The sequence below is a fragment of the Chrysemys picta genome, chromosome 2 (assembly GCF_011386835.1).
Source record: "Chrysemys picta bellii isolate R12L10 chromosome 2, ASM1138683v2, whole genome shotgun sequence".
In the NCBI taxonomy this organism is placed as follows: Eukaryota; Metazoa; Chordata; order Testudines; family Emydidae; genus Chrysemys; species Chrysemys picta.
Window position 1 is genome coordinate 283343588 of NC_088792.1, and position 27187 is coordinate 283370774.

Genomic DNA, 27187 nt, shown 5'->3' on the forward strand with positions numbered 1-27187 from the left:
TATACAAATGCTCTCTCTTTACTGGGGTGGGGGAAAACAATTACCTTTACATTTCTTGGAAGCACTGCAAGGATGGCTTATAATGCCATTAAAGTGAGAATCCATAAAAACCTGATCAACTAAATGCCATTTTCAAGAGCCCTGCTTGCAAAGGAGCTCTGTCTTGTTAAGGACCATTGTAAACTTTAATGCAATCCAATTTCTGATCATTTAATCCGATGTGCCTGAAAATTAAAACCGGGGCCAAATTCTGCTTTCATCTTCCCCAGGGTAAATTCAGAGTAACTATTGATTTCCATAGTGACTGACTGCAGATTTACACTGGGTAAGATGAAGGCAATGAATGAAAGTCATCTCTCCAAACCCAACCGTGGGAAAGACAACCAGGCAAATCAGCTTTGCTTGGCCACAGGATGGGGATTGACAACAGCAAATAATTCTCCCTCTAATAAGACAGTGGCAGAAATTCTTCATTGTCTGGGGTATTATCCGTGGGAAGAAGAGCTCAGTTAGATAAAGATACATTGTTTCTTTAATTAATGCCTCCAACAAAAGAAAATGAGCAAAAGAAGACATAAATATGGAACTCTTCTGAGAAGGAAAAAAATGCTCAAGGATAGAAAATAATTGTTTTAATCCTATTAAGATGATGATTAATAAAATGAAAGAAAACCATGTTTCAATTAGGTTATGTTTAAAGCTGTTTCACTTACAATCCATTTCTCCTTCCTGGAGTTCTCATTTGCATTATTTTTTACCTCCCTGGTAATGGTCCCTTTCACTGATGCCTAAAGGGCTTAGAGATGCAAAACTGGGGCACAAATGCATATCAGCTTTCTGGCATTACTCCTTTGTGAACAACAGGATGCGGGGGGGGGAGAGGAGGTTCAACCAATCTGCAACCTCCTCTTTGGGTAACCTGTTCTCTCTCCTTAGAATCATAGAATATCAGAGTTGGAAGGGACCTCAGGAGGTCATCTATTCAACCCCCTGCTCAAAGCAGGACCAATCCCCAGACAGATTTTTGCCCCAAATGGCCCCCTCAAGGATTGAATGCACAACCCTGGGTTTAGCAGGCCAATGCTCAAACCACTGAGCTATCTCTCCCCACCCCCCCTTCTCCCACCTCCCACTCCCCACTCATCTTTAGGGTGGAATCTCCCCAACGATGGAGCATCCTCAATTCCCATTGGTAGTTGAATGTTCACAGCACCACCCATGGTAGGGCCCTTAGGCTAGGTCACTGCAGAGTTAACTCAAGTTGTCTACACTCGAGTTAACTCTTCTGAGGTTGGCCTGACCCGAGTGAAGGCAGCTGCCCCGAGAGATAACACTTGTATGGCACAGAGTGAACGGACTGGTGGCACAGAGTGATTGTGTGAGCAGTTGGAGACTTGTGCTAACTTAAGATGTAGCCAGTACTCCCTGACGGGCTTACCAACGCCAGGTAAAAGTATCACCACATTTAAGTTAAGTGTTTGTGTTTGGAGGAAACCCAAGTCAGGGCATCACTTGAGTCAATACTGCAGTGAAGACAAATCGTCTGTTTCCTGCTGGAAAGCAAGTCTTCAGTTCAGAGAACTTACAAGTTCCCCAGGCCCAGAGACTATATCGCTGAATGTAAGTGAGGTAATGAATTCACTAAACCACCTGGAACCTGTGCTTTGGTATTACAGGATGTCCCTCAACTTTCTCTTTCCTGTGCTTTACAAGGCTAAAATAAACCAGACTTGGCAATTCAAGTTAGTGTACATGAATCTATGTCACCCATAAGGTGGGCTGCCACATGCTGCTGGCCAAGGGAAAACAACTGGCATATGACCATCATAAAGGACAGGCAGAAGGTGCCTGTAGGTCTCAGCGAAGTGGCCCAAGAGATCGTACGGGGCTGTTGGTTCAGCCCATTATTATTTCTTTAAAGTTGAGGTTTGTTTGGCTCTGGCAGTTTGTTTCAGATCTGTGAGCTGGTAGAATGACACAGCAGAAAAAAACAGAGAGGCAATCAGTTGGGGTCTTCTCCACAAGGAATAATGCTTAGAACAAGAAAGCAACATAAATTAGCAGACGCACAAAAGGAAATGGAAAACTTTGGGATTTACCCCAATCCTCTGATCCTGGCTGTGGAACCCAACGTTCCCGAAGCCACTCTCCCCTTCTGTCACCCAATCAGTCAATGAACAGCCCTTCCCCTAAGCACCTGTGTAAGGACAGGGAGGAGCTGAACGTAACTCCTCGTTCACCAGGAACAGATAATGCCCCTGTACACCCGTCACTGGGCCCATCTCCAAATTAGAACTGGCATTTCTGAGCCTCCATCTGGGAGGGAGCAGTCTGGCTGGCATTAGTGGTCTGGCCTCTTTCATAGGCTGCATGGGAGACTGCAGACTATTGTGAGCAGTTTTCTTCCTGATTTAGAATGGGATTTCAAAAATGCAAGAGCACGTTCACTTTCCCTCTCATTCCATTAGGTGTAAATCCCATGGATCTAAACATCAGGAAAACTTCAGTGTGTAAAAATTAAGGCTGTGTTCGGCATAGGTACGGGGAACAGGCCACAATATAGAAGTGGGTAAAGAGGATTTCCTTCTCACTGAGTATTACAAAGAGACACATTTTGGCATCGATTCATCATGTTCATTCCCCAATCTGAAGTAGAGCTGAGTGGAAAACCAAGCGAGGAAAGCAGCTTTTCACCCTGAAAAGCAATTTTCTGCGTGGCCAGAAAAACTATGTCAGATGGGATCCCAGGAGACCTCACAGACCTGGGACTGGAAAAAAATAAATAAATGAACCACTGATGTGCTCCAATGGCTTAATGCTACTGGGGAAAAAATAAAAGAAAACAAAAATATAGCAAGTCTCAATAGAATATTGGGCACATATAACTAAGAACAGCATCTGCAGTTATGCTACAAAGACAAGTTATAAGTGCTTTTTCACTCCATGTGCTTCTGGGTATAAGAAGGTCACCAGCTGAGGTCAGAAAGACATCTCCTCCACAGGGAAAAATTCAGGTCATGGATGTGTGCACACAATTCTCACTGACTGTAAATGGAGTTGCACACACGCATACACCTCAGGACAAAATTTGGTCGTGGGATATTTTATAATTAGGTGAATTATAGGAGTTCATAGTGTTATATCTAATCAATATAATTCTACTCACGCTGGTTTTACCCCACCCAATTCAGTGCCGCTATGAGACTCAGGCCCAGTACTGCATTACTCTCCCTTCAGCATCCGATGTTGGTCATTTATGGAGACTGGCTATCAAACTACATGGTCCATTGGAGTTCTTTGGTGCTGCAATTCATCTATTGATGTAAAACTGTTACACATTGCCTGCGTTTCTCCCCTTTGCTTTCCTACCTTACATCCAGGCTTCTCCTGAGGGTGTGATTTCTGGATAAACAAGATGGATTTCAGAGGGGAGTAAACCAAATTTCTAAAAGGTCTGGAAAATAAGATGTGCTGACATATGGAAAGGCTCAGAAAAGATCTGGAGAAAAAACAGGTTAATCGCCTATGAACTCAAAAGGATGTAAAAAAAGGAGACATTAGTTAGTAGGGTCAGAACAAGAAGGGCAGGGCTAAAACTGCAGCAGAGGAACTTTAGTTTAACTCTTAGCAAAAAATGCTTAGAAAAACTGCCATATGAGCACGCCAGGCAATGGATCGAGCTGCCAAAGGAGCATAAAGAATCGTCTTCACTAGAAGTGCTCAAACCTACTGACAGCCATCAATCAGGCCTGGCGAGGGACAATAAAATCAAGCCAGCTCCACACAATGGGGATGAGACTAGATGACCTACTCTAGGGGCTTGGTCCTGAACTACTGAGTCAATGGAAGCAGGAGCAGGCTTCAGGTCTCTTCCAGGGCGGTGGGTGCTGGGAGCTGAAGATAATACTTCTCAGCTGGCTATAGAATAAACTGTATATGAATAGCTCAGAAATCAAAGGAGATTTCCCCCAGTTGCTTAGCTAGAGTCCCAACCCAACCCAACCCAACCCAACCATAAGGACTGTTTACTTAATGCACATGAAGTGCATAAATACTATGGCGATGAAGAGATATATGAAGTAGACAGACCACTGTATCTCCAATCTTCAGACTAAATGCTGTCTTAAGGATGCATGCTTGTTTCCCAACGACTGCAGTGATAGCTGTGTGGGTATGTATGTGTCAGGACAAAACATTGGCTCTTGGATTTTAGAAGTGATGCAGTTGATATTTTCACTACTTACGCAAATAAAGTACGTGCTCAGGCAGTTTATGATCTGCATAAGAACATCCATTCCACAATTTGTTCAGTTCTAATTAGCTTTCGATGCTAAAATGCAAGGGACGCCAGAGTGAAGTAAAAAACTGATGCGCTCTCTCTCTCTCTCTCCGTAGGCAGTGTTGCCGAATGAGACTGTGGATTGATGTGGCAGGAGTAGTTAATTTCTGGCAGCCGCTGCAAGCATATGGTGACGTTTATCCATGCACGTGGGTGCCATGCAATACGATACCTCTGAGCCAGGCAGGCAGTGCAGGCATTTCATTACTTCTCCGTTCAGCAAGGCCAAAGCACGAAACTGATGAGGAAGCGAGAGGTGCTCCCCTGGACAAGAAGCTCCAGGGCTAGACTGTGGTCCAGATTCTGCTCTCAGTGACACCAAGAGGTTTCTGGTATAACGCCACTGAAGTTACTCCAAATTCACAGCAGTGCAACTAAATTTGGCTTTATGGCGCTATTTTCATCTATGTTGCATCCCCAAAAGTGTTTCAAAACTTAGTGTCCAGGAAAAACTAAGGAGGAAGTGAATTAAATCTGTACGGTAGACAGTGCCACCATTGTTTTCCCTCTCCCCCAACCGCACAAGTGTCCTATGGGTAAACTGTTCCTCAGCCTGACTCAGACAGTCCAATCACGCAGCCTGCCCTGGATGGCCTTTTCCTCTCACTTCTGAGTCCTTGATCTTTCGGACAACCGAGGCAGCTGTGCTACATTACCACGTACGACTGACTCACAGCTGCAACTAAGCCCTCTCCTTATCGCAGGACCCAGAATTCAATCTGCTCTAGGAAACAGGATGTGGCTAAATGTTCAACAATACACCTATTTCCAGGTGGGCAAAGAAATATGTTCTCCGTGCGGCTTGGAACTTTGAAAGATCTGCTGATTTACCTCTGTTCTTCATCTTATAGACCCTTAGAGAGACTGCATCTTGGTTGCCATTCCTGTCTCTGGAGTTCATTATTTAATGTCACCCAGTCATCCGCAGAAGAGGAATCATTCCTGCATGTCACAAGATATTACATTCTCTTAATGCCTTGGGCTGACTCCACATCCCTTGTTGGTTTGTGGAAAATGAGAGGCGGATGAATCAAATCCAGCTTTCCTGAATGACAGTGATAAAGAAACTTCTCTAGGCTACCAACTCAGCAGTCTCCTTGTTGAATAAGCATCAGCAACAACAATATGAGAATCTACAGGTCAGTACAGGTTTGAGAAGTCCCTCCATCCTGCAAAGAACCCAAGGAGTGAATGAAATGCAGTTGTCATACTGCCAGAAAATGAACTTTACATCTGTGTGATAAAATAGTGGGCATTGAATAAAATTCTCAAATCAACACACGCATCAAGGCCAATATAAAGGTTTCCATGTTTGTAGGCACAATAGAATGCAATTGGCTTAATAATGATAGGATATTTTTCAGAGTAATAAAATATGGTTTCTTTTAATTTGACTTCCATTTTTTGAAATGTAGAGAGAGCACTTAGGTCATGGTTTCAAGTTTTTCTCTTCAATGATAAGGACTAGAAACTTCCTTTTTTGTTTAAAATGAAAGCTGAGATTCTCATGTAATCCTGTGACTCCAGAAGCTGGGGATTTAAGAAAATATCTGGATATCACGAGGCTCAAGATAAAATCACAAGAACTGGCAACACTGCTAGCGTTGTGGCTGGGTTTACATATATTTGCATCAACAATCTATCAAGGTACCTATAAAGCATCAATCACTGCAATACTCAGGCATGAATTTCCCCAAATACTTTACAAATGTTAATGAATTAAAGCTCCTGAGATATTATTATTACCATCACCCATGGGGTAGAATGGGACTAACTGCTGGAGCAATAACCTCTAAGCTCCCTGCAACATTATTTTATCCTGTTGTCACATAATACCCTTCCTTTCCATCCCTGTATCTTCACATTACCCCACACACCTATGGCTGGCTGCTCATAGTTGAAAATGTTCATTGATGTAAAATGTGTTGATTATTTTCCACAGTGATTTAGTTTGAGGAAGGGTTTTCCCTACGGTACTCTCCAGGCAGCCAGGCTCCCCTCTCCAGGCCCTGATCCCATGATCTAGTCCAGCATAAAGTTTCCTAACCCTCCCCTATGTATTCCAACAAATCGTCAGCATTTCTTTGCGCTGGCTGTCCGGGCCTCAGCTGTGCGCTGTTCTCCAGGCAGCATGCCTTGCCGGCTTAGCTTTCTGGCTGCTCCACAGTTCCACAGCTACAAGCCTGGCTAACCAAACCCCAGATGCTTGGCTCTATGGAAGAGTGCAGGGGGCTTGCACTGTAATCCAATCCACTCCCCTTTGTGGAGAAAGCTGGGGAATGAGAGACAGGTGAAGGCAAGGCCCAGCAGGGCAGGGAGACAAAACAAAATGCTTGGCTGCAGCAAAATGATTTCCAGAGGTTCTGATCAACTGCAGCTCCCACCCAAAGCCAGTGGATGATGTAGGTGCTCAGCGTATCTGAAAATCAGGCCAGTCCTAAATATGGCTTTAGGTCCCTAACTGTAACTACCTAAGCTTGAAAAATTTAGCCGAAGCAGAACATCTTCTGGCTACAAAGTTTTTTCATGAGATAATTATTTGCTTGTGACGTAGTCTGAATATGGCCTGTACTTTACGTCCCACGCTGCACTGTGATCTCACATGCCAAACAGGATTGGGGCCTGTGGGTACGTGAATGAGAGATTTCTAAGGCACATCTAAACACTTCAGAAAGAAACAGTAAAAGGCAGTCTTCTGTAGCAGCCACTGGGGCACTGTGTTGTTGGACATACCACTGTTTGGGCTCACTGCAGCATGGGTAACTACATTCCGTCAATGTCAACCCCCCTGCTGGTTCAACTGGATTCTTCTCTTCCTTAACTAAACTGTTTTCTAGTGGTGTTGTGTGCTAATAGAGCCTGATCTGACCATCATTACAGCCAGTGGGCGACCTCCCCTGAAACAGTTGCTGCGTTTCACCTCCAAGAGGGATGACATTTCAGTGCTGGTAGAAATGATCTGTATGTCCGGTTTACAGAGCAATTTGTAAAATGCTTTGTGATCCTTGGGGAAGAAGGGCACGGTCAGAAATCGAAGATCGTCACAAACACATTCATTGCATTTATATACATTTGAAGTGCTTGCTGTCTAATACATTACAAACGTAAAAATAAATGCAAAACTCCAGCTTTTTATATCAAAAGATACTTATAATATGTAAACTTCATTTTTGTGCACTGATGTTAAAGTATATTACACTCTGAGGGAACTTACTTCGTTCACTGGGTGTTTTATGAATATAAGGGAAGGGAGGGAAAGGAAAGAAAATACTTTATAGTGCTATCTGAAAGATGCTTATGCCACAGAAAATGGTATAATCTTTACAGCAAGAGGGAATAAAAGACACAGGGGTGCTTGTCTTTGACACTAAGGACCCTTTACACCACTCTGACAGCAAAAACAGACCTTAAAGTGGGTGTATATTATATTTATGCTTACTTTAAGGCCCCTTTATACTGTTAGAGTGGTTTAAAGCTGCCTGAGTGTAACCGTGTATAAGGCCACAATGTAGCCAAAGTCATTCAGTGAAGGTGAATCCTTCCAAGCATCAAGCTATTTCAAATAACTGCCTTCTGATTTGCAAATGTTAAAGTGGATTTTGAGGTCAATAGAAGGGTCGGGATATGGGCTCTATAGCCACGCACCATTTGTTTTTTATTTAACTCTTTGCAGTAGATGAAAAAAAAACTGGGATTCTGGCAAGATTCTGGTAATTGAACTGTGCTAATTCTTACCAAGAATTTATTTGGCTATTTCTTCAATGGAGATTTTAGATCCATTTACCCTTTGCCTGGGCATAGAGTGGCATTATTCTTAATAAACTGATTTGGTGTACCCTAGAAGTTTCACACTTTCACACTGGATTATGCACTGGAAAGGAAGGAAACCAATTCAAACATAAAAACAGGGGACTGTCCAATGAAACTGAAAGGCGGCAAACTCAAAACCAATAAAGGGAAATACTTTTTCAAGCAACATATAATTAGCTTGTGGCTCTAATTGTTGTATGATGTTGTTGAGGCCAAAAACGTAGCAAGATTCGAAGAGGGATTGGATATTTATCTGGATAACAAGAATATCCACAGTTATAATACTTAATGCAAACAAAAAGGCTTGGAAGGGATACTAAACTGCAGGCTTTGTGGCATAAGCCATTCTCTAAATATTAGGGATCAGGATGAGACCTCCATAGGGGGCAGGTAATCCCCACTGTGGGGTTTCTTGCACCTTCCTATAAAACGGCTGGTGCTAGTCTCCATTGGAGACAGGCTGCTGGACAACATGGACCTTGAGTCGGACTTGGAATGCGGTACTGCCGACCTCAAGGGTTCTCTTTCTCTAGAGCCGCATTATTTTTTCAGTCTTTTCTCTAAAACCGTGTGGACTAGACATTTAGGGTTTTTAAAAGGAAAACTCAGGTGCTTATGTATTCCCCAAGAGTTGAGGCTTTCAGGAAAAACACAAATATTATGAGATTCGTGATAAAATCAGTGCAAGCTGGCAATGTTGAACTGTATTATTGAGTATTATATTCCTACAGTCCTAAATGTCCCATTCATTCTTACATTGTGTGTCTTTCAAACACAAAGCTAGTGAGAGAGTCAGGATAGACTGAAGGGAGAATGAACGGAATTCCGTATGCTTATACTTAGAAAACAACCTGTCTTATTTGCTCATTAAAGAACTCTCACCATTATTATTAAATCAGCAAACATAATCCAAATAGCGATAAGAACTCCATCCTGCTCCCATCAATGTCAATGACAAATTTCTCTTTGACATCAATGGAAGCAGGATCAGGCTCTCACGTTCTACAGCCTTGGCAATGATTTCTTTTATTTTTTTTTTAAACCTGTTCCTAAAAACGTTTCTGGAAAAGAATAATATCCACGGGGGACAGACTCTTAAGAGTAAAGATAAATATGAACAGAGTTTATTTTTATATGTTTTGGATTTATGTAAGAAAAATATCTTTCACAATAAAAAGAACCGATACAAAATTGTTTCTCATAAATGGACAGCGCTGCTGGTTATAAAAAAGAATGATATCCTGTCCCATATTGGGCAACCAAAAAAGGCTATGTGTAGAATATACCCAAGAATCTTGACCCACTAAAAAAAGAGCTACTGTAGCATTTACCGTGACCTACAAAACACGAGGAATTTTTTACCCATCATAAAAAGTATTTGCTTTAGAGAATGGTCTTTAAAAACTCTGAAAATGGTGTTTGAGAAGAGTCTGTGTTTCTGTTTAGATCTCCTCTTCGACTTTCAAGATCATTCCCGAGAACACCTCGATCCCTGACTGCCCCACAGACTCGCCACTGGCTATCCGGGAGGGCAGACGGGCAGAAGTCCCAGAGGTGCAGTCTTGCACAAAATGTACTGTCTCCCTGCGTGGCTGCTGGTAGTCGACCAGCTTCTCCAGCGTCCGGTTGAGTGACTCGACGTTGTCTGCCAGCCTCTTGTTCTGTTCCACTAAGTTCTCCAAAATGAGGTTCTGCTGGATCATGAGGGAGCTCTGCTGCTGGTACCAGGAGGACAAGAGGGTGCTTTGCTGGAGATGGGCATCCATCAGCTGCTTCTCAAACTCTGAGACATTGTACTTCCGCTTAGGATGCCGGGCAGTCTGGGATGACCGCCTCCCATAGGTAGCCCGCTGCTGCCTCTGTGGGGAGGAAGGTGGGGAGGGAGAGGAAACTGAGGTGTGCAGTGCCCCCCGCTGCTCTAACGCATCTGTCTCAGCTGGCATAGGCATTTCAATAGTCCTCAAAGGCACCCATGTGCAACCAGGCACTTCCTCCTCCTCATCTGTGGGGGATCAAAATATCAAAACATGAGTTCTTTACACGTTAGCAACATAGAAAGCAGCCTCTTTGGTTAATATGCTAAAGGAACGATGTCTGCTGTGTGTGTGTGCATATGAGCTTAGGAAAGGGGCATTAGTTTGACTGTGTGCATATGAATGTCTCAATAGGTCTCGTTCTTTGTATTTGTGAACCAGAGGGATCTCTCTCTCTCTCTCTCTCTCATGTAATTGTTTCATCTGAAATATTAGGTGATAAGGTCCTGGGACGTTAAATTTCCTCATGTCCCGTAGAAGATTTCCTGCTCTGCAGAGTGAATTCCTTTGAGTAACTCCAAGCTCCTGTACAAGGAGGCATCCCTGTCCTGAAGGATGGGGCTGAAACATAAGACTCCAGGATCAAAAGCTGTTGTGTGAGAGATTCTGCCTATTTGAATCTGAGATTTCATTTGCAGAGTCCTCTCTTGCCATAAGGTTGGCTGCTGCAATCTAACTTTGGAGTGGAGATCACTTCACAGCCACCAAAGATAACCTTATAGAGAAAGGCTCCTCACCCTCCCCTTTTCCCCCAGCTTTCCCCAGTCTGTTGATGTGTGTGGATGGGATGAATGGCTTTGTTTAGGACTCTTTACCTGACTGAAGCTCCAGAGTTATGTGAGGGCCATCAATGTGCATAACATCATCACCACCACCACCATCGTCCTCCTCTGCCACCACTCTGGCCTCAGCCTCTTTAATAGTCTCCTCCTGCCCAAGCAAAGGACTTTCCAAAATCCGCACCAGCACAGAATCAGGTCTGGGCTCCCCCGTTGAGCGACTCATCTCCACCAGCTTCTCCTTGGTGCGCCTCTTCATATCATCCCATCTCCTCCGGAGGTCCCGGGTGGTCCGGGGGGACCTGGCAACAGCATTGATCTTCCTGGCAATGCTGCACCATATCTTCTCCCTCTCTGGCTGGCTCAGGTTGACTCTCTCACTCCCATAGAGCCTAGCGTGGTTTTTGGTCACCTCCGCCACCAAAATCTCAAGTTCTACAGGAGAAAACTTTTCCTTCCTCTTCCGGGGGCCAGCAGCCATCTTAAATCTGCTCCTCTTGCAAAAAACGAAACAGGAAGGGGCAATTTGATGCTGGATTCTCATCAGGACCACTGCACATTGAAACACTCTCATGAAATACACATGCTATGCTGATGCTGGTCAGTTCCTGCTCAGGCACTGGGGCATAATGTGGCAAAGTCCATAGCTGTGTCCTTGCTAACAATGACAATGACTAAGAAAACGCTATACGAGGGGGCTTGATGTTACTAGAACAGAAATGAGGAGACACACAAGGATAAAATCCTCAGCTGGTGTAAATTGATGTACCTCTATTGACTGCAATGGAGTTATGCTGATTTACACCAGCTGAGGATCTGGGCTACAATCTTTAACAGGTTGAAATAAACTTTGGGTCAGATCCTCCACTCACTAGCCCTGATATAACTGAGGAGTAACTCCAGTAAAGTCAAAGTGGTGCAGGTCTGAGGAGAATCAGGCTCACTGGACTTTCTCAGGCTCAGAACATCACACCCAGCTGGAAAACCCCATATTTTTCTTGCAGCAGTTTTACACTGCGCAATTCCAATGACTTGAGGGGAGTTACTCCTGAATTACACAAAAGGAGAATCACCCTTCTAGAGTCTGACCCTGATCTCACTTACATTTAGACAGCAGTTTAACCCCCTTGACTTCACTAGAGCCACTTCTTATTTACAACCATGACTGTGATACAGAAACAAGCCTGCAGAGTCTGCATGTTAGAGTTTCGGCTGCTTAAAAAGGGAGGTTAACAGCATCAGATGGTAAGAATCATGCAAACAAGAGACAGAAAAGATATTTGGGGCCAGATTCACTGGTATAGCCTGGTGGGGTAAAATTGCTGTGAATCTCGTTTATCTGGCCGGTTATGCAGGGTTTTGCAACTGCTTTGCGGCACTAGAGTGACACAAAATAGCTGGAGGTATAGATCCATTACATCATCTTGTGCAACTCTCTGCCAGTGCAGAATTATTCCCAGAGGTCTAGTCTTCAGTTACACTGTTAGAACTATAGTCAGCAGGTGCAACTCCCATAGAAGTCCTGGTGCCAAATTCAGCAATGAAGTAAGAGGGGGTGTAAATTGGTCAGGGAATGGATGTAACTGTAACTTAAACCAATTTGGCAGTCACAGGAAAGGGGATGTAATTAGGGACAAGAGAGGAGAGGGGACGTAGCAAGAAAAGCAATAGAAGGGTTCAAGATAAAGTGGGTGTAGGATCGGTAGAGGGAATGGGATCACTTATCTACAACCTCCTTGTTGGCCGCTTTTCTTATCACAGCATTCTCTTTGGGCCTCTCTGTATGTGAGGAACTCGTTCTTAAAACTTGACAAATTATACCTCTTTTCTGATCTAATTACAGGTAACTTGCACCATCTTTTTATCACTGTTGATTCTGGTCTACAGGGTGACACATTTCCCTCTAGGAGTTTGGTGTCCGGCCACATACATTTCTGGTGCTTTGTAGGTTACACAGAGTAAATTCTGGGATGGAGGGCATGCTTCTCCTCCAACTTACACATTGTGTAAATAAGAGCAAATCATTGTGTACTGAAGTCAATTAAATTTACACTTGTGTGAAACATGTGCAAGTGCCAGGAGAATAGGGCCCAAATGAATCACTGTTGATTTACACTGGTTTAATTGACTCAAACTGTCTCTGGATCTGTGAAAAATTTATAGAACACAACATTCAAAAAAGAAAAAAAACAACTAAGTAACCCAAATTAGTAGTATTTAAATGGCTCTGTTTTATTTTAAGAGTGTTACAAATACACCTAAACAGTCACTGATTTTAATTTAACAAACACGTTTCAACCTCTGCTTAAAAAGAGGGGAAAATATCAGGTTTTCATTTTAAATTTATCCCCATAGTAAATTACATTTGTCAGATTCGGGTGTGTGTGGGGGGAGAATATCAGTTTCCCTCTTTTTTAACTATCACATAATATGAAAAACAGAAGGATGCTGGAATTAAATGGTAGTACACCTCTACCCCAATATAACGCGACCCGATATAACATGAATTCAGATATCATGCGGTAAAGCAGTGCTCCGGGGGGCGGGTGTTGGGTGGCTGTGCACTCCGGCGGATCAAAGCAAGTTCGCTATAACGCAGTTTCACCTATAATGCAGTAAGATTTTTTGGCTCCCGAGGACAGCGTTATATCGGGGTAGAGGTGTAATAGCAAAACTGTTTTAATGAAGAATACTTAGCACTAACATAGTATGTCACATTTATGAAAGAGCAGCACAAATATGAACTTACCCCTTACAATAGCCTTATTAGATACACAAGTATGTTTCACACAAATAAAGACAAATATTTCTTTATGCTGTAAAGTCATCTTGTGGAGTTCCCTGATATTGGTAAATTATTAGGGTTGGTTTTAAAAAGATCTGTATAATAGTATGGCCAGCAATATCACTGTCTGTAGTTATGCAAGCTAGGGGACGGACAATCAAATCTTATGATTCGGGAGGTGGGACCAAGCAGGCTAAGGAACTGATCCAATCCCATTGAATTCAGTCGGACTCTTTCTTTTGCCATCAGGCCCTAAATGCATTATTGGGAGATTTTACCTTCTGCTGAAGCACTAGGTGTCAGCACTAGGTGTCAAACAATGAAAGAGACAAGATACCAGAGGTCGGCAGATGGATTGATATTCTGATATGATTAGAGCAGGGGTTTGGTTTTGAATATTTATCAGACAGCTTCAGTTCCTCAATATGTTGCTCATTTAGGATGCAAATAATCGCAAAGAGGCACCTACCTAACTTAGGACAAAATCCTACATCAATGAAGTCATTGCAAAACTGTCCTCTGATTTTAGTGCTTCAAGATCAGGATTTTAGTAAGGTTTTAGCACCAAGTATCTGGTTTGCATATCAAATAGCATGCAGGAGAACAAGAGCTTAAAAATCACAATGGATTTCAATGTCAATGGGCCTGACTCCCATTTAGATTCAGCGTGTATTTACATCAACATTTAGTTTGCAGCAAGCTGGGGTGTTGCATTAAGTGTCCACCTGGCCCTGCTGAAGCGCACTATCAGTTCCTCAGTGTGCTTCTATCGACCCTGCTTTGAAATGGGAATAGATCAAAGCACACCAGGGAACTGTTAGTGTGCATCAGCAAAGTCCACATGGACCATTAGTGTGCAGCAGGATAGTGCTGGGTAAGACTCACACTCCAGCTTGCCACACACTAAATGTTCACGTAGACAAGCCTTAAGGCGCCTTTACACTGCCAGTGTGATGTAAAGGGGCCTTAGTGTGTCTGAAAATCAGGTCCAATGGCCTTATTGGCTTGCAAAGTATAAAAGTACACCTCTACCCCGATATAACGCGGCCCTCGGGAGCCAAAAGATCTTACCGTGTTATACGTGAAACCGCGTTATATTGAACTTGCTTTGATCCTCCGGAGTGCACAGCCCCGCCCCTCCGGAGTGCTGCTTTACCGTGTTATATCCGAATTCGTATTATATCGGGTCGTGTTATATTGGGGTAGAGGTGTATTACCAAAAGGAATATACCAAATATTAGTAGTGATAGATTATACTGTAAGCTGCTGCTGTTGCACTCAATGGGCCTGATTCTCAGTTACACTCACAACACTCAGAGAAAGGGGATCTTGAGGTAAATGAAAATCAGACCCAAGGACTTCCCACAGTGCAGGAAATGGTTAGATTTCTAAGGCCTGATTCCTCTCTCTTTTCCACCTTGGTGTAACTCCATGGGTTTCAATGGAGCTAGTCCAGAGTTACGCTTGCCGACTCAGATCGTTAAGAATTCTGGATACTCTCTCTTAGGTAATTAGTACCCAATGGTTGCATAATTTGCCACAGGCTCTTTAAGCACCATAAGTGATCAAGGCCTTTGTTTTCCATCTCATCTGAAAGGCACCATTCTCCAGAAGCAGAGCCCCTAATTCAATGCTGGGACACTGGTTCGGCAATGTGTCAGAGAGAAAGGACTGCATCCTAAAATGACTCATTGCAATATGCTCTGGGCTTCTTGAAGCTCCCCCATCCAAACCGTAGTGAATCTCAATCCCACTGAGTTTACAAGATATGAGAAGATGACAAACTAGGAGGTATGATTGCATGGCCATGTTGCTAACACATACATATATTGGACATTTTTAAAGAGTTAGCACTATTTATTTGTAATGATATACAGTTCATGGGTTTATTTTTAAAATAAAGCACTTCCATGAATGTTTGAGATGATTTTAAGAACTGGGCTCTCCAAATTATATCCTGTAGTTGGCCCAATAACAAAAAAAGAAACTTTCAGCTGCTTAGGAAAGCACTTCAACAGGCCATAGTTTGTTGCCAGGAAAGATGAGTTGGCAGCGTAACCTCAGCTAATGAGTACTCTATCCATACCACCTGGGCACATCAGACAAGCAAAGTAGGGTCAGGGGCTTAGTCAGTATATTGAACATAAATATCCAGGTGGAAAAACGTTCACCCACACATGTACCACACACCCATTCACAGATGTATATGAACTCCTATCAGCAGCGGGGATACTCACATGAACTCCACAAATGCTCTAGTTCTGAGTCAGCTTGACAATATTGTCTATAATTCCCTTCAAGTCAAATGGTTCAGTCTAAATATAATGAAGAATGTCTGGTCTGATATTTTAAACAAAGAATTCCCCCTTACTGAGGAGATCATGACTTCACTATGGCCTTGTCAACACACCTAACGTTACTAAGCCACCTATTTACTGCAGCTGTCTGGTTGGCTTGCTAGCTCTACTATTCCTTACAAAAAGTTATGTTCCTAAATATGCAACCATGATACATTTAGTTTATGTAAAGCTATTGCATCCTGATGTTGTTATGCCCAGTATGCATCAGGCTGAATTCACTCTTGGCCTTATGTAACAGACTCTGCCTCATTGACATGTCCTGCCACACAATCTATATCAGGGGTCAGCAACCTTTCAGAAGTGGTGTGCTGAGTCTTCATTTATTCCCTCTGATTTAAGGTTTCGCGTGCCAGTCATACATTTTAACGTTTTTAGAAGGTCTCTTTCTATAAGTCTATAATATAGAACGAAACTATTGTTGTATGTAAAGTAAATAAGGTTTTTAAAATGTTTAAGAAGCTTCATTTAAAATTAAATTAAAATGCAGAGCCCCCCGGACCGGTGGCCAGGACCACTGAGTGCCTCTGAAAATCAGCTCGAGTGCCGCCTTTGGCACATGTGCCATAGGTTGCCTACCCCTGATCTATATAGTACATTTCTCTCATGAAAACATAGAATCATTTGGGCCAAAACACGTGATGGACAAATTTTGTTTCTTGTAAACAAACCACTGGCCAGGATTCAAAAATTAAAATGATTAAACTAACACCGCGCTACAGAAATCATCTCCCCTGATAATCCAAATGAAGAGATGCTTAGATGTTATCAGAATTCTTTTGCAAAACTGCCCCTTACCACTCACAAGCATCCATCTGAAAGCCCTAAACAAACCTTATCCCAATAAATATTTGATCACACAGATCCATTGTTTAGAGGAAAAGATGGGTTTAAATAAATGTTATGGCTCAGACCTTGCTGAGGTTAAATTCCTGCATTCACTCATCTCATTTATCACTTGGACTGCAGCTGACTCGAATACCATTTCCTATGGTAAGCAGCTGTTTTGTAATGGGCCGCATTTACAATAAAATAAAACACACATACAGACAGAAGCTGCTTCAGAATAAAACACTCTCCAATCTGTAATCTCAGCCTGCCTTTCTTATGCAGCCACTGGAGCAGGCAGAAAAGAAAGCACACTTTTTATCAGAACCACCTGCAGCAGCCTATTTGTCATTGGAAGTTAAAGCACAATACAGTTTAATTGTAAAAGGCATTGTTCATACCACAATCCCTTGCAAGTTCACAGGATATTGCTACAATAAAGAAGGATGAGAGTAGGCAGGAACAGTGGAAAAGGAGTGGCATGAAGGTGTAGCCCATTACTTCATTTTATCATTCATTCATTGTGTGTTGTATGATGTTATGATTAATTAACATGCTATGTCATATATAATACTTGTATACTAAATAGATTTAAGTTGTAGGACTATAGAATAATAGATTGATCAGTAGTCAGAAGGGATAAGTATGCATTAGGTATCTAGGTAAGTAGGGCAGAAACACAAGGCCTACAGGCTCGGGCCTGTACGTTTAGCTTAGCGTACTAGGCAATAGGTTTAAGAAATGCTGATATAAGTAAGTGACCAAAGAACGACCCTATGACACAAGTTTATGGGAAGAGATGTACCAATGAGTGGTATTGCGAAAAATTAACTGTAAGAGTAATTTTGAGTACAAGTCACATGCACAGCGTGTTAGGTGTAGTCAGAATCACAAGAGAAAAGAGGTCTCCCAGATTGGGTAAAATGAGTTCCCTATGGGAAAACTCCAGCAAGAACCATCCCTCTACTGATGATCAATTGGCAAGGCAGCCATCAAACCTTAACAATATCATTAAGGATGTGAGTATGACTATATTTCTAACTTGTGCATAGGTCTTTATAGGATTTCTATATGCTTGGGTACTCATAACCTGAACTGTAACTTTAATAGAATTGACAAAACAAACTAGACCTTGTACTTGCCAATGGATGTGTATGTCTTTATGTGTTCCTAGAGACCCTAAATCTGAAGCAAGTAGCAGAGGTGACTTTCACTCTGCTAAGCTGGAAACTGTTGCCACCAGAGCTGAACCCACAGTGGTGCAATACAACATTACTAAATTCACTTTAAATAAAATAAAAGGTTAGAAAGGACTCCTGTGAGTAAGTGGGGAAGTAGACCATAGAGCATGAATATAGGCATCCTGACAAGGTGGATTTTGACCTGCATGGGACAAACAAATTAGTAGGATCAATGCAAGTGAACAGACTGTTCAAGGTAGCTGTGATGATGGCAGCAAAGGGTCAACTCTGAAAATGAAAAAAAGGGGATGGGGGATTGAGAAAAGTCCAGAATTGGTAGAGGAGAAGGAAGATGTAGGGATATTGGGAGCGAGATAAGATGGTAGAAGGAGAGGAGATCAAGAGAATGAGATGTAAGAGGAATGAAGAGCTGGAAAGTGAGGAGATCAGTTATATATGCTTATGGAAGTGGATGGGAGGGTGCGGGGTGGAGGTTTTTGAAAGGGGCTGGTTAGTGTTAGTGTGTACAGAGAAGTAATGCTTCAGCTTGGAGAACAGAAAGTAGTTATGATGGGAGTGCTGCTGGGAGAACACAAAGGATGCAGTTAGAATAAGCAAGACATGAAGGAACAAATCCATGAATTAGCGATTCAGTACATTTTGGGAGGTTTATTTATTTGTGAAGGGACTGTCATGACTTGGGACCATGGGAATTTTGGCTGGTAGGAAAGTTTTGTTTCTACTTCTGGGGAAGGGGTTCAAACAAAGGCTTATCTGTAAAATTTTAAAAAAATCACTGTTTTAATGTAGTTTGCTTAGAACCTTTGCAATGCTTTGAGTCCCCGTTACAACTTTTTATTTAGCTCCCATTACATTCATAGACGGAATCGCTACAGAACAGCTTTAAAATCCCCCAAATAAAACTTTCAATCAGTGCTAATTACTAAAACGAGAAGCATGTTCAGCCATATTCATTCTCCAGACACACATGTCTAAGCAATAACCCACAAGAAATTAGTTACCACTTCTCTGCCATTACTCATCAGTTAGGATTCTGACCTGCAAGCACTTCTACTCTTGTATTCCCATGAGACAAAGTAATCGTGTTGTGTTAGTGTGTTACAATCTCATTGCATCATGGCACTACATCATCATAGTATGCACAAAATAAATTTGGGACGAATTATGTGCTTGGTAAATAAGGTTCCAAGGACAAATCTATAGAAATCAAGACTGCCCTACAAATTTCAGAACAGTAGCACTCCTTTATCAGAACAAATGATTTAGTTGGTGTTGGTCCTGCTTCGAGTAGGGGGTTGGACTAGATGATCTCCTGAGGTCCCTTCCAACCCTGATATTCTATGATTAGTAACCATGAATTGCATTGTGAGGTTCAAAATGCCAAGGGACTTCAAGAATCTGAGAAGGTAAAACTGGAGCTCAGAACAAACTAGTGGAACTTTTTTATTTACCCTGCTGTACCTCTGTTTGACAAAAAAGAGAACATAAAAAAATCCAAAGTAGCTATTTTTGCATATGCTGAAGCCAGCCCTTCATTGGTAGCCTCCAGATCCACTGATAGATGTGTCTCTATCAAATAACCCAAAAAGATACAGAGCATTCCTGTAAGTGAAAAGCATGGTGTGGTAGTCCAGTGCATTGGAATATCATTTCAGGCCCACACCAACCTCAGTTTCCTAATACCAGTGAAGATGAGAAAAGCCAGCCTCTGGTGATCAGGAGTGAAGTCAGAGGACCTCATGTGGAAATGTGACCCTATGTTGCATTGATCATAATGACTAACACTTATGACACCCTCAGCATTTTATCTCCTTCATTTTTCTTCAGAGAATGACAGGATTAAATGACCTAGATTGTGCTCTAGTCATCTGTCAGAAAAATAAATTTAAGGCAACTAATAATTAGCACATAATAAAAAGAAATGGAATCAATCATAGAATCGTAGGACCGGAAGGGACCTTGAGAGTCTTCTAGTCCAGTCTCCTGCACTCAAGGCAGGACTATGTATTATCTAGACCAGTGATTTTCAAACTTTTTTCCTGGGGACCCAGTTGAAGAAAATTGTTGATGCCTGTGACCCCCTGGAGCTGGGGATGAGGGGTTTGGGGTGTGGGAGGGGCTCAGGGCAGGGGCAGAGGGTGAAGGCTGCGGGGTGGGGCTGGGAATGAGGGGTTCAGGGTGTGGGAGGGCAGGAGGTTGGGGTGTTGGAGGGGATCAGGACTCTGTGCTGGGGCTGAAGCGTTTGGGGTACAGTAGGGGTTCTGGGTTGGGGGGGCTCAGGGCTGGGACAGGGGGTTGGGGTGCGGAAGGGGTCAGGGCTCTGGGCTGGGGGTGCAGGCTCTGGGATGGGGTCGGGGATGAGGAGTTTGGGGTGCAGGAAGGGGTTCCAGGTTTGGAAGGGCTCAGGGCTGGGGCAGGGGATTGGGGCGCGGACTTACCTCCGGTGGCTCCTGGTCGGCAGCGCAGCTGGGGTGCACCATGAACCACGCTGCACCCTGGAAGTAGCCAGGAGCAGGTCTGGCTCCTAGGCGGAGGCGCACAAGCAGCTCCGTGTGATTCTCGCCCGCAGGCACCGCTCCCCCAAATCCCATTGGCCGGTTGCTCGGGGCGGGGGCAGCGCGCAGAGCCCTGTGGCCCCCCTGCCTAGAAGCCAGACCTGCTGCTGGCCACTTCTGGTGTCAGAAAAGGTAGGCACTATCCTGCCTTAGCTGGGCAGCACTGCCAACGGGACTTTTAACGGCCTGGTCGGCGGTGCTGACCAGATCAAGGCAACCTGCTCCTTACATGCCGTGACCCACTAGTGGGTCATGACCCAAGGTTTGAAAAACTCTTGATATAGACCATCCCTGACAGGTGTTTGTATAACCTGTTCTTAAAGATCTTCAATGATGGAGATTCTACAACCTCCCTAGGCAATTTATTCCAGTCCTTAACCACTCTGATAGTTAGGAAGTTTTTCCTAAACTTAAACCTCCCTTGCTGCAATTTAAGCCCATTGCTTCTTGTCCTATCCTCAGAGGTTAAAGAGAACAATTTTTCTCCCTCCTCCTTGTAACAACTTTTTATGTCCCTGAAAACTGTTATCATGTCCCCCCCTCAGTCTTCTCTTCTCCAGACCAAACAAATCAAATTTTTTCAATCTTCCCTCTAAGTCATGTTTTCTAGACCTTTAATCAATGTTGTTGCTCTTCTCTGGACTTTCTCCAATTTGTCAATGTCTTTTCTGAAATGTGGCTCCCAGAACTGGACACAATACTCCAGCTGAGGCCTAATCAGCGCGGAGTAGAGCAGAAGAATTACTTCTTGTGTCTTAGGGTGGGTCTACACTACCCGGTAGTTCGGCGGCAAGCAAATTGAACTTCTGGGTTTGACTTATCGCATCTTGTCTGGACGAGATAAGTCAAACCCAGAAGTGCTCGCCGTCGACTGCAGTACTCCAGCTCGGCGAGAGGAGTACCGCGAAGTCGACGGGGGAGCCTGCCTGCCGCGTCTGGACCGAGGTAAGTTCGAACTAAGGTACTTCGAACTTCAGCTACGTTATTCACGTAGCTGAAGTTGCGTACCTTAGTTCGAATTGGGGGGTTAATGTAGACCTGCCCTTGCTTACAACACTCCTGCTAATACATCCCAGAATGATGTTTGCTTTTTTTGCAAGTGTTACACTGTTGACTCCTATTTAGCTTCTGATCCACTAAGACCCGCAGATCCCTTTCCGCAGTACTCCTTCCTAGGCAGTCATTTCGCATTTTGTATGTGTGCAACTGACTGTTCCTTCCTAAGTGGAGTTACTTCAGATCATTTCTTCAATTTGTCCAGATCATTTTGACTTTTAATCCTATCTCCAAAGCACTTGCAACCAATCCCAGCTTGGTATTGTTTGCAAACTTTATAAGCTTATTATCTAAATCATTGATGAAGATATTGAACAGAAACAGACCCAGAACTGATCCCTGCTGGGCACCACTCAATATGACCTTCCAGTTTGACTGTGAATGACTGATAACTCTGGAAATGGTTTTCCAAGCAGTTGTGCACCCACCTTATAGTAGTAGCTCCATCTAGGTTGTATTTCTCTAGTTTGTTTATGAGAAGGTCATGCAAGACAGTATCGAAAGCCTTACTAAATTCAAGTTATACCACATCTGCCACTTCCCCATTATCCACTAGGCTTGTTACCCTGTCAAAGAATGCTAGAAGGTTGGTTTGACTTAATTTGTTCTTGACAAATCTGTGCTGTTATTTATCACTGTATTATCTTCTAGGTGTTTGCAAACTGATTGCTTAATTATTGCTCCATTATCTTTCCAGGTACTGAAGTTAAGCTGATTGGTCTGTAATTTCACTTTTTAGAGATTGGCACTATATTTCCCCTTTTCCAGTCCTCTGGAATCTCCCGTCTTCCATGAATAATCGCTAATGGTTCAGCTATCTCTTCAGTCAGCTCCGTGAGTATTCTAGGATGTATTTCATTAGGCCCTGGTGACTTGAAGACATCTAACTTGTCTTAGTCATTTTTAACTTGTACTTTCCCTATTTTGGCCTCTGATCCTACCACATTTTCACTGGCATTCACTATGTTAGACATCCAATTGCTACTAACCTTTTTGGTGAAAACTGAAACAAAAAAGTCATTTAGCACTTCTGCCATTTCTACATTTTCTTTTATTGTTCCCCCACTCCCCTCATTGAGTAATAGATCTATCCTGTCCTTGGTCTTCCCCTTGTTTCTAATGTATTTGTAGAATGTCTTCTTGTTACCCTTTGGGTCTCTAGAATTATAGCTTCATAGCAACATTGGGCTGGAGGAGACCTCGTGAAGTCATCAAGTCCAGCTCCTTGTGCTATAGAAGGACCAAGTAAACTTAGAACATCCCTGAAAGGTGTTTGTTCAACTTGTTTTTAAATGCTTCCAGGGATGGGGACTCCATGACTTCCCTGGAAAGCCCATTCCAGAGCTTGACTACCCTTAGAGTTAGAAAGTTTTTCCTAATATTTAACCTAAATCTTCCTTGCTGCAGATTAAGCCCTTTACTTTTTGTCCTACCTCCAGTGGACATGGAGAACATTTGATCATTGTCCTTTTTATAACAACCCTTAACATATTGGAAGACTGTTATCAGGTTCCCCTCTTAGTCTTCTTTTCTCAAGGCTAAACATGCCCAGTTTTTTTAACCTTCCTTACAGGTCAGGTTTTCTAAACCTTTGATCATTTTTGTTGCTCTCCTCTGGATTCTTTCCAATTTTTCCACATTTTTCCTAAAGTGTGGTACCTAGAATTGGACACAGTACTCCAGCTGGGACCTCACTGGTACCAAGTAGTGCGGGATAATTACCTCCTGTGTCTTACAAACAACACGCTTGTTAATACATCCCAGAATCATATTAGCATTTTTGCAGCTACATCATATTGACAACTTATATTCAGTTTGTGGTCCACTATGAAGGTTAAGCTTGTCCAATGCTGAACAAACATTTATACCAGGGCACTGAACATCCTCACTAAAATAATTAACTCGGTTATGCCTCTGGGCTAACGTAGCACCTCTTTCACTCATAATATCATGGTCAGTAGAAATTCACCCACCACTTCCCCTGCTTGTAGTTCAGATACAGCAGGCCAGACTGGTGTAAATCAAAAGTCAATGGAGCTATAGAGATTTACAGCAGCTGGCAAGGATTCAAGACACACTATTAAGATATTATTTCTCTTCATTTAACTCCTGGATAGATACAGAGAGTATGCGTATTAACCTCTGTCTACGATAGACATATGGGCCCCTGTCACCATAATATCTGACCACTTCAAAATTTTAAAATATTTATCTTCACAATATGAGGTGGGAAAGTGCTATTTTCCCTGCTTTACAGCTGAGGAACTGAGAAATAGAGAGTCTAAGGCCCAGATTTGTAAAAGTATTTAGGTGTTGCTGCACTCAGCATTACAACATCTAGCTGATTTAGGAGTATAATTCCAGTTTTCTAAAAGGATTTAGGCAATGCCTAAAGACTTTAAAAATCTGGGCCTAAATGACTTGTCCAAGGTCTCTCAGAAAATCTGTTGGGGAGCTGGGATTTGAACCCACACCTGGAACCCAAGACTTAAGATAATGCCCTAACCACTGGACCAGCTAATCTTTCCTGCTACTAAAGAGATACATTATTATTCAAGTACACTTACGTACACAGGGCTGTGTTCATACATACACACACATATTATGAAGCAGATGCCCCTCTTCCGCAAGTACATCTGTGGCAAATTGAACAAGTCTCCAAGCACAAACGCAAACAGGGGAGGCCGCAAAGCCATTGAAGATAAGCTACAGTGTGTTTCTCGCATGGGTTTTATATAATGAGAAATTTCTAGTTTCTTCCATATAGATAGATAGACAGATGGGAGGGAGGATGGGGGGAGTCACAGCAGAGAAGCAAAATGCTGCTGTCAGCACAGATATCTTGTGCTGAGGGGAAGACAGTTGCAAAAGTAAAGTACCAGGCAAAGTTGCTTAGCCGGAGCATACTTGTATTGGTTTAAATATTTTTATCGCTGGCTGAAAACTATTTTGTAAGAGTTAAAGAAAAGCTATTTGCTTATGCTTTGTTATGGTCATGTCTGGGTTGCGGCCAGTGGTCCATGTTGCATTGCTGAAGCTACTGTTCTATGCTCTGTTTGAACACTATGCTAAGTAACCCATCACTTTAACTTTATTCTCAACAGAAATCTCTTTATTAAGGACTACAGTCGGTCTCAAACTCAAATATTTCAACACATTCATAAAGAAGAGATACGTAACAAATGCATGTAAGCCAGCCTGCATTTATAGGAGAACCCCAACATGCCATGGGGTGTGGGTAATAGCAATATACAATGGCAAGGGAGCTACACAGAGAGATAGAGTAGAGCAGCGCAAGGAACGCTAATGGCTTTAAAGGGTGTGACATTCCAACCAGTGCAGCCCCTTTCAAGCCAAGTGGTCTACAAAATCATCCGGCTCATCAGTCTGTCTCAAGTATGTATTTATAAACATCCAACACTAAGTATGTAAAACGGTGGTTTAGTTTGGCATAGTATTATCCATACAGGATATTCTGTTCACTATGCTATGAACTGGAGGGATCTGGAATGCAGACTCTACAAAGAGGCCAGAGTACAATCCCATGGATCGTATCTAAAGTTTGTTGACAGGGAAATTCTGTTAAGCAGAGTTCACTAATCTCGGGTTGTTCCAGGCATGTGGGGTAATTCATGAACATACCCAATTTATTCCAACCACAACATTGCCTATAATACATTATTGACTAAGAGATTTGTGCATAAATGTGTGCTTCTGCCCCAAACATATATTCAGTGTTCCCCTGCTATAGATTTAAGTCATGCCAATGTTCCACAGAAATGCTTCTGCCTGAACAGACATTATTATTACGTGCTTAATCACCTACAGAACCTATAATCAGACAATCAGGGCAGACTTTAAAAAGCATACTATTTCATCGCCTGTGAACAGAATCCTGCAGTCTCTACTAGGGCAAAACTCCCAATGAGTTTTGCTGAGTAAGATCTTCAGAATTATGCCCTACATTAATTAGCAAAGAGAAGGTCTCTTCACTCACATGTTATCTAAGCTATAATTTTTAATAAAAATGCCTACAAGTTTGGATACAAGCAACTAACTTTGGGCTTTAATACATTTATGTTTCAGAAAAACAAAAGTTTATCTTAACAACTTTTGGTCTCTCTAATCCAATGTAAGTAATAATGAAGCTTTAATGGATTTGGGATTTTTCCCCCCTGTCTTCATGACTAGAAAGTATTGACCTCAAAAAGTCAAGCTGTTCTTTTTGGTCCAGCTATTTTCAAACAAGACTAACTTTTTTTAGTGTAATTTACTCTTGCTCTGATGAAAACAAAATGAAAATTGCCTTAAAAAGTGCTGAAAACCATTTCGTTATCCATTATTTACCAACTGCATCTTGTCTGCTGGCAACACTCAGTTGCTTGATTATAGGGAAACATTCCAGTAAGAAGAACATATATGCTTAAATGATGCACTTTTTATGCCATCCTTCCAAGAACAACAGTAGCTAATTGCTCAGTTTCCTACTGGGAAATGACTCTTTAATATGCAGATCTCTAAATGACTACTCCAAATCCAAGTTGCCAACACTAGTCCGTTAATCATATGAAAGACTTTAGCTTTCACTTAGACTACTCTTTATTATACTTCCAGGTAGTGCAAGAACACAGCAGAGTTTGTGCCATGTGCTCATGGAAATAAAACAGCTTTCAACTGTTTTATTTTAATTAATTTTACTGAATGTATCTATAGGATTTTTTAGACCAACTTACTTGGTGCTGACTGGCTTTAGCCAACTGCTCATTGGCTGATTCTACATTAGAAGATGCAGTCTCAATGTTGGCTTCAATACTGTCTGTAAATTAAGATAATAGAAGGTAATTACATGGTACAAAGCTAAAGGAATAATTCACACCAACAACAATGCAGTAATTTAATGGGGGCATGAACAAACAGGAAAGAGCCACACATCCTTTTGTTTGCAAGTTCGGAAAGCGAGGGGGTGCCCATAAGGGCCACCCAACATTTGGCAAAAAGAAGGAGCCTAACTCATCCCAGAGGCAGAGTAACTGGTGAATATCATACAAAATGGAAAGGTTATGAGCCTGATCCAATGGAAAGAATCCATGGGCTCCAATGGATCAGGGCTTCTATACGACTGGTAATCTCACTGGATGGGAGTTACATTCTAAAATGGGATACAGGAGGTATATCACGTTTGTGCTTCTTGATTTGTCCTGCTATAAAGATCTTCACTTTTTACCTCTGAGTGAAGAAAAAACATTTGGAAAAGAAGGATTAATAACTACAGAGCGCAGCCAGTTTGGGAGGGAGGGGGGAAGGAATCAATACATGCCAGTCAAAGAAAGCAATGTTTTAAATGGACACCAGTCCTGTGTTTAGAAACCAACATCTATGTTGCAAAAGCTGCAATTAAGAGTTAGATTGTGTATCAAATAGAAACATCACAGTCACAGCCAAATCGTTCCCTCAGAGACACGCACACAGCGACTACTGGTCTCAGTGGGAGTTGCATGTTTGCACTGCTGAGGAGAAAGCAGACCACTGGGTATATATAAATCACCTGGGGGAAAGTACTATAGGCAGAAAGTTGGGACTAAGATTTCAGGGCTTGATCCAACTCTCCATAAAATCAGTGGAAAGACTTTACGTGACATGGTAACTGAATGGATCCTCGGTA

General features: G+C 42.5%; 1 protein-coding gene across 23 annotated transcripts in view; it reads right to left on the reverse strand.

Annotated features, from left to right (window-relative positions):
* Positions 1-27187, reverse strand: part of TSNARE1 (t-SNARE domain containing 1) — a 702049-nt gene that overhangs the window by 191805 nt on the left and 483057 nt on the right. For 14 of the 23 annotated variants that reach the window (XM_065586300.1, XM_065586310.1, XM_065586309.1 and 11 more), the window contains 3 exons: positions 26259-26341; positions 10779-11238; positions 9260-10151 (listed from right to left, as the gene is read on the reverse strand). In XM_065586300.1, coding sequence (XP_065442372.1) covers positions 9592-10151; positions 10779-11238; positions 26259-26341 — 1103 coding nt within the window. In that variant the 3' untranslated portion in view covers positions 9260-9591. Of the gene's footprint in view, positions 1-9259; positions 10152-10778; positions 11239-26258; positions 26342-27187 lie in introns of those variants that run through there. The other 9 variants (XM_065586314.1, XM_065586320.1, XM_065586319.1 and 6 more) reach the window with 2 other exon arrangements.